Below are 15,742 nucleotides of genomic sequence, written 5' to 3'. Positions count from 1 at the left end.
ATAGTATATAACATTTAACAGCCTGTATAGTCTGAGCAGTAGCATTTGACCTTGGGGTGAATTTGCTGGGATGTCCACTCTTGGGAAGACTATTTGTTAACACACATCTGAATGCTCCAGACAAGCAAATTACTAAAGCAAAAAGGTGTTTGCTGATCTTCAGCTAATCACATGCTTTTGAACTAGTTGCACTAGTACTAGTTTTGTACTAGTTGTGCAAGGATACTATTTGCATATTAATAGGATGAGAAGCTAACTGTAATCTAAATGTACTGTAGTCTGATCAGTGTAACTGTACAGTCAAGGGAGAAGAAGGAACACACTTCCCACGACTCTAACAACCACTGTGTTATGTTTACTCACTGTATTAAACAATTGTTTCTCCTTTATAAGGCTGCAATCCCTCAAAACCAACTTTAGTCTGATTGGCCGCCCCTCCCCAACAAAAGGTTTGAACCTCAGGTGGGTGGGGCAGAGCTGTGTGCTTATGATGGTCATATTAAACACCCCAAGAACAATACGTAAGCCTGCAGAGAGCAAAGGGCTCTACTGGGGTGATATGTTGCCACAGGGGTGATAGGCAGAAAAAAAACCCTTCTTTTGAATCTGTCTGGTTTTGAGTCCAAACCCTTTGTTTATAACTCAGCTAGCTGTTCATGCAGCTCATTAACATTTTTGTTTGACTCATGGATGGTTCACTTCGTGAGTCAAATGATAATTCAGTGTCCAGCTGACCCACTTTAAGACAAGTACTCCATAGGATCTAACATAACTGTGTTCAGGGCTAAAAGACTGAGCTGCAAGCTGCAAATACAAAGCCAGCAAGCAGGGATGATTATTAAGGATATCTCCTGTCTTTGACATCACAAGGAACCAAGAGTAGAAAAAAACTGTACAAAACAAAGTGTTTTCAGCAGTCTGAAAGCCTGAGCTCTTGGCTCACAGGAATTATTTATGTGAACTATGGTCATGTTTAGTGTAACCATCCACCTATGTAACAGTGTAACCCTGACCTGACCCTCATTCCCAAGTAATAAAGAGCTCAGCGCTTCCATCATCCAGGATATCACAGCCACTACTCTGCCATTCCTGTCATCCATCATTTATGTATTTGTGATGTGGGAATTTCTGTTATTATCACTGCACTTCTTACTGTGAGGAGTTCTTGAGAAAATAACTCTGTTAAAATAAAGCTGTTTACATTTTTCCCTGGAACGACTCGAGGGCATGTCTGTTTCTTATCCCAGAGACCGGAGTCATTCTCCCTTTTATAGCGAACACCCACCCGCTCAAACTACACACTCGTGAGATGAACCTCTGAGAAAATGAGTCTCCATCAAGCTGTGTCAGACATACTTAACTCTGCTTGGTGGAGGCTCTTTTGGTCTGTCTGTCTCTCTGCAAGGATGCCTGTCTGTTCCTTCTCTGTTTTTCCATGGAGTCACGGTCACACCACCACTTCACTCTGATTGGACAGAATCATGCTGACAGAAGGATATTGGATCATGGTCACAGTAAATGACAAATCTGTCGTCCAAGACAGAAATGGAAGCAAAACCAAGCTAAGGGATGGGTTACGCGGAGACGAGAAGGAAGAAAAATAAGAGCAGGAACATTACAAATGATAGGTGAGGGAAGTGGAGAAGAGGGATCTAGAAGAGAGGGGTTGTAAAAATCACGGAAAGGAAAAAGAAGTGAGCGAGGGAAGGAGGGAGGGAGCATAGGGGAAAAAAAGTGACGGAAAGTTAAAACGTGGGAGCTGTGAGAACGTGAGGCAGGCGGAGCAGAGAGTGATGCAAATGGGTGGGATGGAATTTGCTCAAAAGCAGGGGCCAAGGCAAATGTGCAGCTGTCAAGGACTTTTGTTCTCTTTAAAAACATCTTTTGCTCTTTGTGCTTGTTTCAACACACCAACGGTGAAAAAGCCAGTGGTGAAAAATGTAAAAGAAAGAGGAAAAGGGGGAAAACAAGGAAGGGGGAGCAATAGAAAGAGAGGTAGATCCCTTAATGCTGACTGAAGAGTAACCAGACAGAACAAGTGAGGGCAGTAAAACTGAGAAACAGAGGAAGAAAAGTGGGGATCAATAAGTTTGGAAGAAACTAAAGCTGTGGAGGAGAAAGTTGGTAGAACTATGCACAAAGTCAAAAGTGAAAAGATCATTCTAGCAGTGGGGAAACTAAAGGAAAACGGGAGAAAAAAAGAAAGGAGGAGAGGAATTAATAGCATTTTTTCGGTGCACCATGTATCCCTCACCCTCCCTGTGGACCCAGGGCCGGCGCACATGTCAGCACAGCAGTGCGCATATGTTTCTACTATTACACGATAGGCTGTGGAGAAAATATAGGAAAATTGTATCTGTGTGTGCATTGGGAGGGGGCAGGAAAATAAAGGGGGTGGAGTAATATCGATAAAGAAGGCTTTCCAACAATGAGCTCCACCTTCACGTGCTTGAAGTTTTCCAGTCATGGCCCATTAGCCCCGCCCTGTCCCACCTCCTTCCTGCTCAGAGTGAGCCAGATCCACTCTACACCCTTTTCTGGTGTAGATCATGGCAACTCACTTCCAGCTATCTAAAGATAACACACAAATGTAGCTTTTAATAGAAACTTCAGTTTGATTTAATTTTTCAGTTTTTCATGTAAAGTTACCATTCACAAGCCACAATGCATTATCAGTGCGACCAACACAGTGTTACTGTAACGTAATGTTTGGTATGTTGCTGCTGTTATGCGGGTACTTGGCTGTTAAGCTAGCAAGCATTGTTATTTTAATGGAGGACAGAGAGATCCACCATAGGGCTACCATGATGTCACCCAACAAGGTCAACTGTGACCTTTCAAGATGGAAATGGTTGTATTTGGTAGGGTGGTATTGGGGTTTTTGACCTATCACCACCTCTGCACAGAACCACACCGTCCAAAAAGAAAAAGAAAAGAAAGCTATGCAATTTTCTAAATTACAGCACAACAATTAGTAATGGCTAATGATAATTAAGTATGTTATCTGGATGGCAGTGCAACCCAAAACTATGTCACCAAACCTGGTCAGTTACCGCCATTTCAGTGATATATCTGTCCAGATATTCCCAAATTACAAAGAGGAAGATGTCGCAATAGCTTCAAAACAAGAGATTTCCAGGAGAAATCTTTGAACAAGTGACACCTGCCAATCAGGAGAATATTATAGAAATTATCTCACATCCTCAGCACCACACAGAGACATCAATATTAGCACTTCTAAGGAAATTTGCTCTTACAGTTTTTCTCGATTGCTAAAACACATTTCCTGAAACTACGCCTCATATCCTCACAACAGTAAACACAAATCCATAACATCTCACTCAATTTCCCAAACATCCTATTTCCAGGTCAAAATGAAGCTCTACACCCAAAACTATTCACTCCTGCTGAAAAACCAAACTTTGCCCACAGACATCAAACACAAGCCCTCAAAAACACACACACTACAACAGAGTTTTGCACACTGGTACAATTAATTCAAAACAATAGTTCCAAAACAAATAGGTTGCTTATGGTTCTCCCCTTCAAAACCCTTGTCACATGATAAACACAAAAGACGCAACCAATGTATGTACAGTGGCACATTGTCATTCATGTACTATACAGTACAACACACACCAGAAACATTATCCCACCTCAGCATCTTGTCTTTGGTCTGGGTCAGGCCAGAGAATCTCATCCACATCACAGGCTATATTGGCCCCAGCCAGGCAGCGGGGGTAAAATCCTCTTGCATGCCTGATCCACCCCTGGCATGCAAGAATTAAGGTAGCATAAGGAAAAACTTGATATGTCTAGGCAGGCCTCTTCCATGGCCTGAAGGAGGTGAACATGGACATAAGGTTCTCGGTCACTTTCCACCGCCATGCCGAAAATAACTCCTCTATCGAGTTTAGAAAGGGAGAGTATGCAGGCAGAACGATATTAGAAAACCTTGGGTTATTGGTAAACCAGTCACGAACCAGAGCAGCGCGATGGAAGCTGACGTTATCCCACACAACAACGTAGTGAGGCTGCTCTGGCTGTGCTGGTTCCCTGTAGTCCAGCTGGAACATATGTTGTCTTAAACCATCAAGAAAAGCAAGGAGAAGCATAGTGTTATAGGGTCCTAGTACGGCATGGCGGTGGAGTACCCCTCGTTGGCTGATGGCTGCGCACATAGTGACATTCCCCCCACGCTGATCAGGGACATTTACAATAGCCCGATGGCCAATTATGTTCCTCCCCCTTTTCCTTCTTTTGGTCAGGTTAAAACCTGCCTCATCCACAAAGATTATTTCATGGGGAACAGGCCGTCCTTCAATCTCAAAGATTCTCTGCAAAACACATAACACAGTAGAGTCAATCGGTACCCTGAACCACAGTTCAAGAGTGCTGAAATGGCAGCATAAACTGCCATGCTGTGATGGTACACAATACTTTATACAGTATCAAAACTCATACCTGAACATATTCCACACGTTGGTTTTTCACTCTGTCAGAGTTTCGTTCGAAAGGGACTCGGTATGCCTGTTTCATCCGGAATTGATTCTTTCGGAGGATGCGGTCAATTGTGGAGAGGCTGATGGCATGTATGCCTCGAAAAAGATGATCATCCTCAATCACTCTCCTTTGAATCTCTCGCAGGCGGATTACATTATTTGCAATTACCATGTTTACAAGTTCCCTCTCTTGCTCCTCCGACAAAAGCCTTAACCTGCCTCCACCAGGTGGTCGTCTCTGTGTCCTACAAAAATAGAAGCACTCATTACTGTAACTGTCACACATTCATTTTACAGGCAAATAATGGAAACATACTGAAACTCAAGACACATAAGTTCAGTAACTTAAACGTTACTGTACAAAGCAGTCTTACTGCAAGTACACCTACCTGTTTTCCTCCCTGAAGGTTCTGATGATGGAGGCAACAGTGAAGCGACTCAAATTTGGTTGTACTCGTTGCCCAGCCTCCCTCATAGTCATCCCATGGACAAGGACATGGTCAACTAAAGTGGCTCGAATTTCATCCGAGACTGACTGTCTTGTTGCCCTTGCTCTTCCCCTTCCTTGTCGCCATCGTTCTCCACCTCCTTCACCACGTCCTCCTCCACCTCTCCCTCCTCCCTGTTGTCCTAGACCACCTCCTCCTCCTCTTCCACCATGTCCTCCTCTTTCACCATGTCATGTCCTCTTCCTCCACCACGTCCTCCTCCTTCACCACGTCCTCTTTCTCCACCACGTCCTCTTCCTTTGCATCTCTTTGGATCCATTGTTTCAAACCTGAATGAGCTGACTTTGGCCCTTTTATCTATCCATCGCAGGTTCTGATTGGTGTGTGCTAAATTTTGACTCCTAGTGTTTCCACCTGGTTAATTGTGTGCTAATTGAGCTCAAGCTATGCTGACTTAAGTTAATATTATTGCATGCTAGTGCTTTCTAAATGACTACATGGTGTAAGCACTGTAAAATGTAGGGATTTGTGTGTAGAGTTTTGCAGTAACAGTTCACCAAATTTGAGTCATGTGTCAAAGCAGGGAATAGTGTTTATAGTTCAGGGAAATGGGTGAGCTTTTTGAACAATAGCGTTACGGTTTTGAAATTTTAGTTTAGAGGCCTGGTTATAGTGTTTAAGCAATCGAGAAAAACTGTAATATTATGAAAAGATCTTTTATGTTTTGTGCTTCTGAATTGAATCGACTCTGTAACTTTTCGTCCAACTAACAGACAAAAGTGCAATATTCACTTTCTTTTTGTCCTTTCTCTACTAAATGATAGTAGCAGAACAGTTGCTAATGTTTGTACTGGGAAGCTGGGAAGTTAGTGCACATTGCTATAAACGTTTGTGTCACATTTGCCTACTGCTATAAATACACTACGAGAGACTAAAGCAGTAATGTGATGAGTACACAGATCCCTGGTAAAACACTCTGAAGGACTGTGCTCACTGCATTCATATTATGTTCTTTGTTAGGTGCTTATAAAATATTTTTAGAGCAACTGTAAGTGAAGTAAAGCGGCGTTTTTATGCCATTGCATTGTCTTATCCTACATAATGCCTTACTTGCATTTTTCATGTGTGGCAAATCATTAGTAACAGCTGATCTTTAAAACTGGGAATGCACATGTTTCAAACGCTTTGAATGTTTGAATACCCCAGAGGCATGGGAGAGGAAACACTTTGTTCCATCCACACATGGTTGATGAGCCTGTCAAACAAACTGTGTGTGGGGCTGATAATCTATGAAAGAGAGAATATGAGACAGAAAACAGGAAAGAGTGATGGGTTTATACGCTTGCACTGTAGGCATTCGTGTGCCTTTATGTCTGTGCTTTCAAAATGTGTCCAAACATAACGTGCAGGTTTGTGTGTGAGCATTTGAGAAGGGTAAAGTGACAGATTGACATTAAAAGGAGGGAAGTTACATGTGTCCCACGTCCACAGACGTTATATTTAGCTCTGTACATATATAGACACACCATCCTAAATAAATCCGAGACTCTTCTTTCTTTGGTTCTCTTTCAGGACTTGTCTGATTTGTAGTTGTTACCAGGGATGTCACAGGTCCCTGCATGGTGAGGCTTCTGTATTTATCAGTTAACACCTGGGAGAACAGCCACACTAATCACTTTATTGGAGATGAAAGATGTAACTTTCAGTGATGCCACAGTGCTGGCTTGATTTTGGGAACTGGAGAAGAGTTTTGGACTGGCTGAAAGACTTAAAAAATTGGAGGGGGTCCATGTCCTCCTTCGGGGATCTGCATACTCTTGTTTTAGCATAGCTCACTAGCATGCTTTGCATAAAAGATAGACAGCCACCGTGATATCAGCCAGCAGTTTGTAGACTATGGTTTTGAACTCGTTGACTTCTGTGTTGACGGCTGTCACCATTTTCTTCAGCATAATCATAATCGTTTAGGTGTAAGAGATGGCAAATAAGTACAAAGTGTGCTTTGGGTGTCTGTTTTGGTTAGTGGGCTTAAAACGGGTCTCTTATTCTTAACTTGTCTCATATAAGCCATTGAAGATCCCTTAGCACTGCATTTACATGCACTGGACAAGAAACAAAGGAAGACACAGTCTACATACAAACCACAAAGAAAACTTCTCAGTCCTTCAGTTTCCCAATATAAGCATTATTTTTCTCTCAAAGAAGGAGCCGTTATCTCTCACCACCTGATATTGCCATAGTCAGTGTATCAAAGGACACCTTGAGCATGTCTTTGTGTTGCCTGCCCAAATAGCAGTATCTGATTGTGTGGGATGAGAGTGTGTTATTGGAAGAATTAAGTGTAAAAACAAAGCTAACTTCGCTGCCATCTTCAGGGTAGCTTCTTTTAAGTTTCTTTTAGTGATAAGACACACCCTGTCTTCAGATCTTTCTTTAAAACACCTGCAGTATTTCCAAGAATCAAATTAATTTCTAATTTCCTAATCTAAGTCTAATCCTAAATCATTCTGTTGATGCTTTTGTGTTTAACCTTAACACTTTTAAAATCAAATGTTTCCACTGAAAAAATTTGTATATCCAAAAATAATTTCTGTCTCTATGCTTGCCACTCGGGGCAATCCGTGACTTTTTGGAATGTAAAAGTACCACTTTTCTTCTATGGCGTTTGAATTTTGCTGTTGATTTTTAATGATCTTCACAAGACAGATCATCACACGGTGTTTCATTCTGACTTGGACTCCAATGCTACCCTTAAGGATTAAAAATGTAAACTATTTTCAAAGCCCCAGCCCTCTGGCCCTGGCTAAGCACCAAGAGTTTTGATCCCAGAATGATATATTGATACAACATTCAGATTTATGTTAAATCTTTTAACTGAATACGAGACAGATAAAAGGGGCTGAAAAGTGAGGAGTTAGGACTCTCACGCCAGACATATGGCTTTCTATATAAAAATGCTGGAGCAGGAGACAGAGAATAAGCCAGTTGGCCATTGCATTGTAATTCCTCGCTGCTCTTAATGACACTCTGTTGATGCCTTTATCGATTTTCAGCTAGGCTCGCTTTATCTCCTGCTGTTCCCATCTGCCTCTGCTAGAGATTTTGGCTTTGCTATCCTATTGCTTTCACAGATAGCTGATTGCTATTACATAGTGTTTGTAAGCCTCTTCAAACCAACACTACTGGAGTGGAAACTGACCCTGTAGTTTGTGTTCCTATAAAGGATAACCAAAATGATGCCATATCCTGTGGAAGAATGAGTTGAGTATTCTTTCAGTGCGGTTCCATATGGCTGCAACATCAATGCAAGCGTGTGCTGCAGGTTTCTGGCAGTTACAGTAGCTCACAGTTCTATTAACACATATTTACTTTTGTGGTTCACTGTCTTTTAATGGCTGTTTGTGTGTGCTTAGAGAAAATATTGTAGAAGCCCAGAGCTTGATCTGAGTTCAGTACAGCATCCCTATTGTCCAGCCTTGCTCCACTGAAAAAAGTAAAGATTTCGCTGCAACTTTGTTAGTTATTTCCGAAAAAACGTAATAAACCGCATACGAATGTAGAGGCTTTTTAAATGATGCAATCATGACTTCGATGTCCCACATTTTGAGTGGTTCTAGTTCACTGCACAACAAACACCTTTATAAACTCCAGTTTTTGTCCAGTGGATGTGAAGAATACAGAAAATAACATCCACAAATGTGGGACGACTAATTTTATCTGGGTCAGGCCAGCTGAAGCTGAGAACTCTTTTTGCCTGAGCTGTTCTTGCATCGTAGAAAAGATGACATTAAGTTACACATTAGGTGTGACTCTTACAACTGACTCAAAATTTTGAGAATTGTCAGCTGTAGCTCAAAGAGATGTTGCAATATGTGGATGGCAACATCGATTTGGAAATAAGGTAAATACAACCACTCCTTGGTTGATCACAAAAGAATGAGATAGTTATCCTTCTGAAAGGAACCATCAACCTTCCTGCCTTCCTTCTCTAAGCAGACTGTGTGTGGTCTTCTGCTGCTGTAACCCATCTACTTCAAGGGTTACTTTGTTGTGTGTTCAAAGATGCTCTTCTGTATATCATGTTTGTAATGAGCATTATTTGTGTGGTTATTTGAGTATCTGAGTAGTTGTCTGAGTGGTTTGAATCATATCATCTAATAGACTCCAACTTTATCATGTCTCGCTAATAATGGAGGTCCACAGGGTTCTGTACTTGGACCAGTTCTGTTTACGTTATACATTCTTCCCTTAGGCAGTGCTGATAGAAGACAGCATACATTTTCATTGCTATGCAGATGATACTCAGCTTTATCTGAAGTCAGATAACACACACTAATTAGTTAAACTACAAGAATGTCTTCAAAGAATCAAGGAGTTGTTTTTGACAAGGATATGTACATCAATGTGCATATTAACCTTCCTGCCTTCTTGGGACCTTTTTGTGCCACTGCTATGTGTTAAATGGCTGCCATTTCCACTGTGTTCAGTGGAATATAACCAAACTTGCCACAGGATAGTTTTTACCTGTCAATGTTAATATTCCAGTGTGAATTCCTTAAATCAGCCTAAAATGGCTGAGCAGCAGAAATCCCCACACCCATCACCCTGGGGACCATTTTCTGCCCATTGACTTCCATTATAAACGCTATTTTTCAACCCCAAATTATCATCATATGATTTTATTTTTTCTTCTTTTCTTGGATGTCAATGAAGACTCAGGGCCTTGAAGTTTTAATTTTTAAATTGCAAAAAAAATGCAAAAAAAATAATGGCAGGTCAAAATGTATGTTGGTGCCAATCTTTGGTCCATCTAAAGGCCTACTTATAATGACAATCACATATTACTTCAACTGGTTTTTTGTGGAAATATTTAGTTTCGTTTTTTGGTTTTTGGGGCTTATAACACAGGGCGCTCATGTAATAACACTGGGATTTGAAGGGTTAAAACAACGAAAATATAATTAAAACTTTACATGAATATTTCAGGGAGAAGTAGTTTTACAAGGCTGGCTAATTTAAAGTGGAATAAAATATGGATATATGGTCTTTTTATGGCGTGGCTGAGAATGGTCCCTAGGGTGATGGGTGTGAGTTTTTTAAAGGATGGCAGGAGGGTTAAACAAAAATGCTTTCTTGAATTTGTGCATAAATTGATACTGAAACACTAGTTCATGCATTTATTACTTCTAGGCTAGAGAATTGTAATTCATTGTTCTAAAAATTCCCTGAGAAATCTTCAGTTGATCTAAAATGCTGCAGCAAGACTAGTGACAGGGAGTAGTAAGAGAGGCCATATTTCTTTCATATTATTTTCTCTTCATTGGCTCCCTATTAAAGAATTGGATTTAAAACATTTATCTGATGTACAATATCTTGAATAAGTATGCCCCATCTTATCTTAAAGACCTTGTATTACCATATTACCCCAACTAGAGTACTTCGCTCTCAGGCTGCTGGGTTAGTTGTGCTTCCTACGATATTTAGAAGCAGAACGAGTGGCAGAGCCTTCAGCTTTGAGGCCCCTCTTTGGTGAAGAGAGACGCCCTACTGTCTGATTAGGTTTAAGATTACTTTTAAGGTTAGGTTTAAAAATTTCCTTTTTGTTAAAACTTGTAGGGTTGGATCCTTCCTCAGGTACACTGCAATATGTCTAGGCTGCTGGGGCCTCCCATTATTGAGCACTACATCTTCACTCAACTCTTTTCACTCTTTTCACTGGTGTTTATACACCACTTTGCATTTAATCTTTTGTTATTATTAATCTCTGGCTCTCTTCCACAGTTTGTCTTTCGTCCCGTTTCCATCCCCTCTTCTCCAATTTGTTGCAGCAATAGGCTTCCCCTGCTGGTTTCTTTTAACCCGAAGGTTTCTTCGGGTTAAAAGGGAATTTTCCCTCCCCACTGTCACCAAATGCTCATAAGGGATTGGCTGATTTTAGGGGGGGTTTCTCTCTGTTATTGTAGGGTCTTTACCTTATATTATAAGGTGCCTTGAAGTGACTGCTGTGATCTGGTACTAGATAAATAAAAAATAATTTCATTTACCTTTGGCTTTCTATTATTTCAAAGCAGTCTGGCCACTCTCCCATGAATTATGGCATAAACAAGGCATTTTTAGCCAGAGAACTGATGCTCACTGGGTCTTTTCTCCTGCTGAATCATTCTCTGTAAACCCTAGAGTTAGTTATTGGGGAAAATCCCAGTAAATACTCAGAGGCCAGGAAGACAACATTTTGGTTAATGTTTGATTATAATTATTACTTATTTTCTGAGAACAGTATCTCTTGTTTGAATAGAACTGGTGGACTGAGGGTGGGTTGGACATGCTGTGAATAGTGAACTTGACCGGCAGTGAGAACTCTCAGAATCCAAACACCAGGTCCAACTTTCTCACCACAGTGTACCCAGCATGCACATATGACATATGAAAATGCTTAGCGTGCTGGCTACGGGTGGAACAAAACATTTTGTTTTGTTTTATTTTATGTTATGCAGTCCCAGAGTACTTTATACCAAAACCACCAGACTACTAAATTTGGCAATAACTTATCATAAGGGTAATAAAGCCCAGCTTGTATGATCTGTTTTCATGTTGTATTTTGAATACATTTTTGAGATCGCTCAGGCTCAGAATGTACCATCAGTGCGGTTCTTTTTTGTTGTGGTTCTCATCAAGCCATCTACACAGGGATATTTGGCCTGTGTGCTGCCTTTTACACTAAAATATTGCTACTCTGGGTAAAAAATGGGTTGCACTTTCTAACACTGATGATTTAGACATGAAATTGCAGATGAGCTAACTTCCTCTTAAGGATACTTGGAACTTTCTGTTTGCTCAGTGTACATGTGAAACCAACTTTTCATGCTGTACTAATTTAAGCATTCGACAAACTGATGAAATGCTGGTGAGAAAAATTCCTTTGCGGGGTTTAACTTTGAAGCGCTGGAGGTAATGGTGGGGAAAAGGATGTCAGCAAACTACGTGTCATATTAAACTCAGTGACCTCCTCCTTCATGCCATGCTGTCAGTGTCGATCATTCCGTTACCAGATAATTCCACTAAGGTGTGCCAAGGAGCGCCCGAAGCAGTGATTTGTGCCACATAGGAATATTTGTCTGTCTTTCTATATGTCTACATAACTATTTACAATCCTGCTAAATCTGATTACTATTCCACTAGAACTACTTTTTTGTCTCATACTCTTCTGAAGGCTTGAAACGCTGCTGTTTTGTTAATACTGATGGTGTCTCAAGGACATACTTTGCCGATGACACAGTGACGTAATACTGGTTGCAAATTGTAAAGCGATCAAGAATTCATTTAGGAGGCAGAACAAAACTTTCCAAACTTTGCCAACAAAACTGTCCATCTATACATTCGGTTTTTTCCACATAACATTCATTTCAATTGCTGTTTGTTTATGCTGCATTCACAGTAAGGAAAATGGTAATTGGAGACCATGGCGTAACCAAAATTATTATGAACGTGTGCAAGGAACTTCTAATCTTGTTACCTTTGAAATGGTTGTTTTGAAGATGAGGACCAGGTCAGTAAACAATTGCAATCAGCTACTACCTTCAAAGCAACTTTGGTGCATCAAGACACTGATGAAACAGAGTCAATCTCCTTTTAGTTTGAAATCACTTGGCAATTGGGCAATTGCACACAATCTATTTGAGATAATATCCTAATTAACTGCGCTTCTTTTCCTGTCTGTTGGCATCTGTTCCAATAAATTCTTCCACAAGTAGCAATAGAGTTGCTGCAGGTTGGAAATTTAACTACAGAATGACATACGCGCTTTGTAGAGAATATAACCAGATGAGAATACAACTAGCTGGAAACCAGTTGAGCAGACTCCCCTACTGTAAAGAGACACATCGCAGATGCAGGCAGACTGTCGGCAAATTATCTAATTTCATAAGTTTAGCTGCAATTATTTGCAAACCTTTGTCAGTTGTGCAGAGACAGGCTCCCCTTCTACCAGGTGAGGTCTGCAACTGCCTTGAGATTGAAAGTGATTGCTGAGAGTTTGAAGGTGTTTCACACTCAAACTCTGGGCAACAATTTGGTTGCTGAAACTGCATGGTTGCCACAATGGCTTGCTATCAGTGTGTAGCTATCAAAACTACTTAGTTTGGGTTTGAAAATGGCACATTCAAAGCATCGACTCTGTATGCTGCAGTATTGGATAGTCAGTTAATATATCAGGTTCAACCAAATGACTGAAGGGAGTGAGGCTGTCTTTCCACATTTTATTTATCTGAATGAATTCTCTGTAATGATGCTTCAGTCTGTATATTAGTTCCCAAGTTCTCCAGAACTCATCTCTTTAGTGTGTTCTGACATCATATTAAATCCCCCAGCTGTGTGCCAAACTAGCACACGACTAACTGTAGAAAATGTTAAGTCATCTTATTTAATTTACTCAGCTCATTAATTCACCACACTTCTCTGTGAAAGAGCATATTACAAACACACTTTGCCTGCCACAGTAGGCTTTTTAACAGCTTTCTCAGTGCACTTTTTTTCCTCATTGGGTTGTATAGCTTAATAGTCTTTGAGAAGACAAAGTCCCCTCCTCCCCACTGCCCGCCCACCCTTCTTGTAATTTTTGGAAGATTCTGGAAAGTGCTACCTCATCCTTTCTATAAACCCGTCTAAAATAAACCTTCAGCAACTCTTTACGTGTGAGTTGCTGAAGTGTTTCCACCTCTGCTGAAACTACATTGTTAAAGACTCCACCATGTCCATTTGTTCAGCTACACTACACTACAGCCCACTTTTGACACAAATGTTGAAAATGTCTTCTGTGTTTGTGGTAGAGTCATTACCTCTGCCACATTTTTTTGGCCTTTTTTCTATGCCTTTTGTGCAGAAGTGTCTCTTTTTAGAATTAAGGTCTCACGAGTGATCAAAAAGAAAATCAGCATTTGAGTGTGAGATCTTTCTCTACATCTGATAAAAAAGAGCACTCTTTCTCTTTTACGCACATGCACATGTGCACGCACGTACACATCTGCTTGGAATTTGGCGGGGACCAGCACTGCAAAAAAGGACTGAAAATGGCGTGAGGGCATGCAGGAAGGAGAAGGGGGTGCATGAAAGGGAAAGAGATCAGTGGAAAAAATATGAATGGAAGTGGGAAAGTAGACAGTGAGCAGTATGATGGTGCCCAGGGACTATAAACCCGGAGATGACGGTCTAAAATCAGAAGATCTGGTGTAAGCCTCATCAGAGCCCTGCACAAATGCCTTAAGAGTTCAGCACGCATCATGAACGCGCACTTCAAAGGGCAGAGCTCAGGCAGGCCAGGAACAGTCTAGACACGCTCTTCCCATCACACCATCCAATACCCCTCTGTTCATTTTGGCCTCTCTCCACTTCAAGTTCTGTGTTTTTTGTGTTGTTGTTTTTTCCATCAAGGTGTCTCCCTCTGGATGTTGCTTTTTTTGGCAACAGTGACTGTTTTTCATTCATGGTCTTTTTGAGATCATGCAAATAAACTGGTGGAGAAATAATAGCTGCTTTTTAGCCACATTAGCAGTTTTGTGAGGCTTTTCTGCTAAATGCTAACACCTAAGCAGGAACAGGTATAGTGTTTTATATCTTTTATAAAAATGTAGATGAAGAATGAGATAAAAGGCCAAGCAGGCAAGGGGGGACAGGACACAGGCACAAACCAAATCTAAGGATAATCTACAAAAATTTGTTGTCACATATTACTGCCAAAAATCAAATGTGAAAGCCAACACCATTACTGGGCGGAGTCACCCTCAAGGACCAATGACTGTGTGTACTGTGTATGAACTCAGATCAGAACCGATCTGGACCCAAGTGTTGGATTGCTGATCACATAAACCCATGCTGCTGAAAGGATTTTAAAGCAGAATCAAACATTATACATGGTGCTATAATGAGAAACGGAAAAAGGCTAAGCAAGGAATAGGGAGTGAAACCTACACAGAGTGAATGAGTCGCTCCCAGGGAGTAGCAGAAAAATTCCCGTGTTCTTCTCTTCCTCCCTCACCAGTAGTTCCAGTCTTGGTCTGATTGTGACTGAACTGGACTGAACGAAATGATGGCGTTTAACTAGGTTCTAGGTTCTAGGTTCTTTATTATTTGTCACATGCATAGTTATACAAGTATAACACACAGTGAAATGTAGCCTGACACGCTCCTCGACATGTGCAAAAATGGGGGGGGGGTGTAGAGGAAAAACATTATACTATATGTATATATATATATATATATATATATATATATATATATATATATATATACATATAGTATATACATTGGGTGAATGTGCAGTAGTAGCAGCAAGCAGGTGAATTCTGTACATTAATATGAATAGACATCTGACTATTTTACAGGATAGACAATATAAACATATTTAAAATTAAAGGAATTGAAATGTACATTGTGCCTTGGTTTAGTGTCTGGAAGAGAGTCCTGTCTCAGTCAATTATAGATGATGTGAGAGGGCGGGTGTGTGTGTTTAGGGCACGGATGGCTTGGGGATAGAAGCTCCTCTTGAGTCTCTCTGTCCTTGCCCGGAAGATGCGGAACCTTCTACCAGATTGCAGAAGTTGGAACAGTTTGTTGCCTGGATGGGACAGGTCCTTCAGTATCTGCGCTGCTCTAGTCTGGCATCTCCTGGTGTAGGTGTCCTGAAGCGGGGGGAGAGCAATCCTGCAGCAGCGTTCTGCTGTACGGATCACTCTCTGGAGAGCTTTTTGGTCCTTCACACAGCTGTTCCCGAACCACGATGTCATGTTCTGTGTGAGG

At 41.0% G+C, this 15,742-nt stretch overlaps 1 protein-coding gene across 1 annotated transcript; it reads right to left on the bottom strand.

The window, feature by feature from the left end:
* Window positions 1-3,284: 3,284 nt before the first annotated feature.
* LOC146706132 (uncharacterized) lies at window positions 3,285-5,056 on the bottom strand. The gene is made up of 3 exons (XM_085465247.1): window positions 4,892-5,056; window positions 4,465-4,747; window positions 3,285-4,337 (listed from the first exon to the last, which is right to left on the bottom strand). The coding sequence occupies exons 1-3, from the start codon at window positions 4,981-4,983 to the stop codon at window positions 3,816-3,818; spliced, it is 897 nt and encodes a 298-aa protein (XP_085321373.1). The 5' UTR covers window positions 4,984-5,056; the 3' UTR covers window positions 3,285-3,815.
* Window positions 5,057-15,742: the final 10,686 nt, after the last annotated feature.

Source organism: Copadichromis virginalis, linkage group LG7 (assembly GCF_057382275.1).
Source record: "Copadichromis virginalis isolate Kocher_CV1m ecotype Utaka linkage group LG7, C_Virginalis_male_GT1.1, whole genome shotgun sequence".
Taxonomy (NCBI): Eukaryota; Metazoa; Chordata; class Actinopteri; order Cichliformes; family Cichlidae; genus Copadichromis; species Copadichromis virginalis.
This window is presented reverse-complemented; position numbering and strand designations above follow the sequence as displayed.

What these genes read in the sequence shown, in the direction of transcription:
- LOC146706132 (XM_085465247.1), bottom strand. Translation starts at nt 4,983, where the DNA reads ATGACTATGAGGGAGGCTGGGCAACGAGTACAACCAAATTTGAGTCGC. An exon ending in ACCTTCAGGGAGGAAAACAG is followed by an intron (nt 4,748 to 4,891) that starts GTAGGTGTACTT and finishes CTATTTTTGTAG; the next exon opens with GACACAGAGACGACCACCTG. An exon ending in AACGTGTGGAATATGTTCAG is followed by an intron (nt 4,338 to 4,464) that starts GTATGAGTTTTG and finishes TGTGTTTTGCAG; the next exon opens with AGAATCTTTGAGATTGAAGG.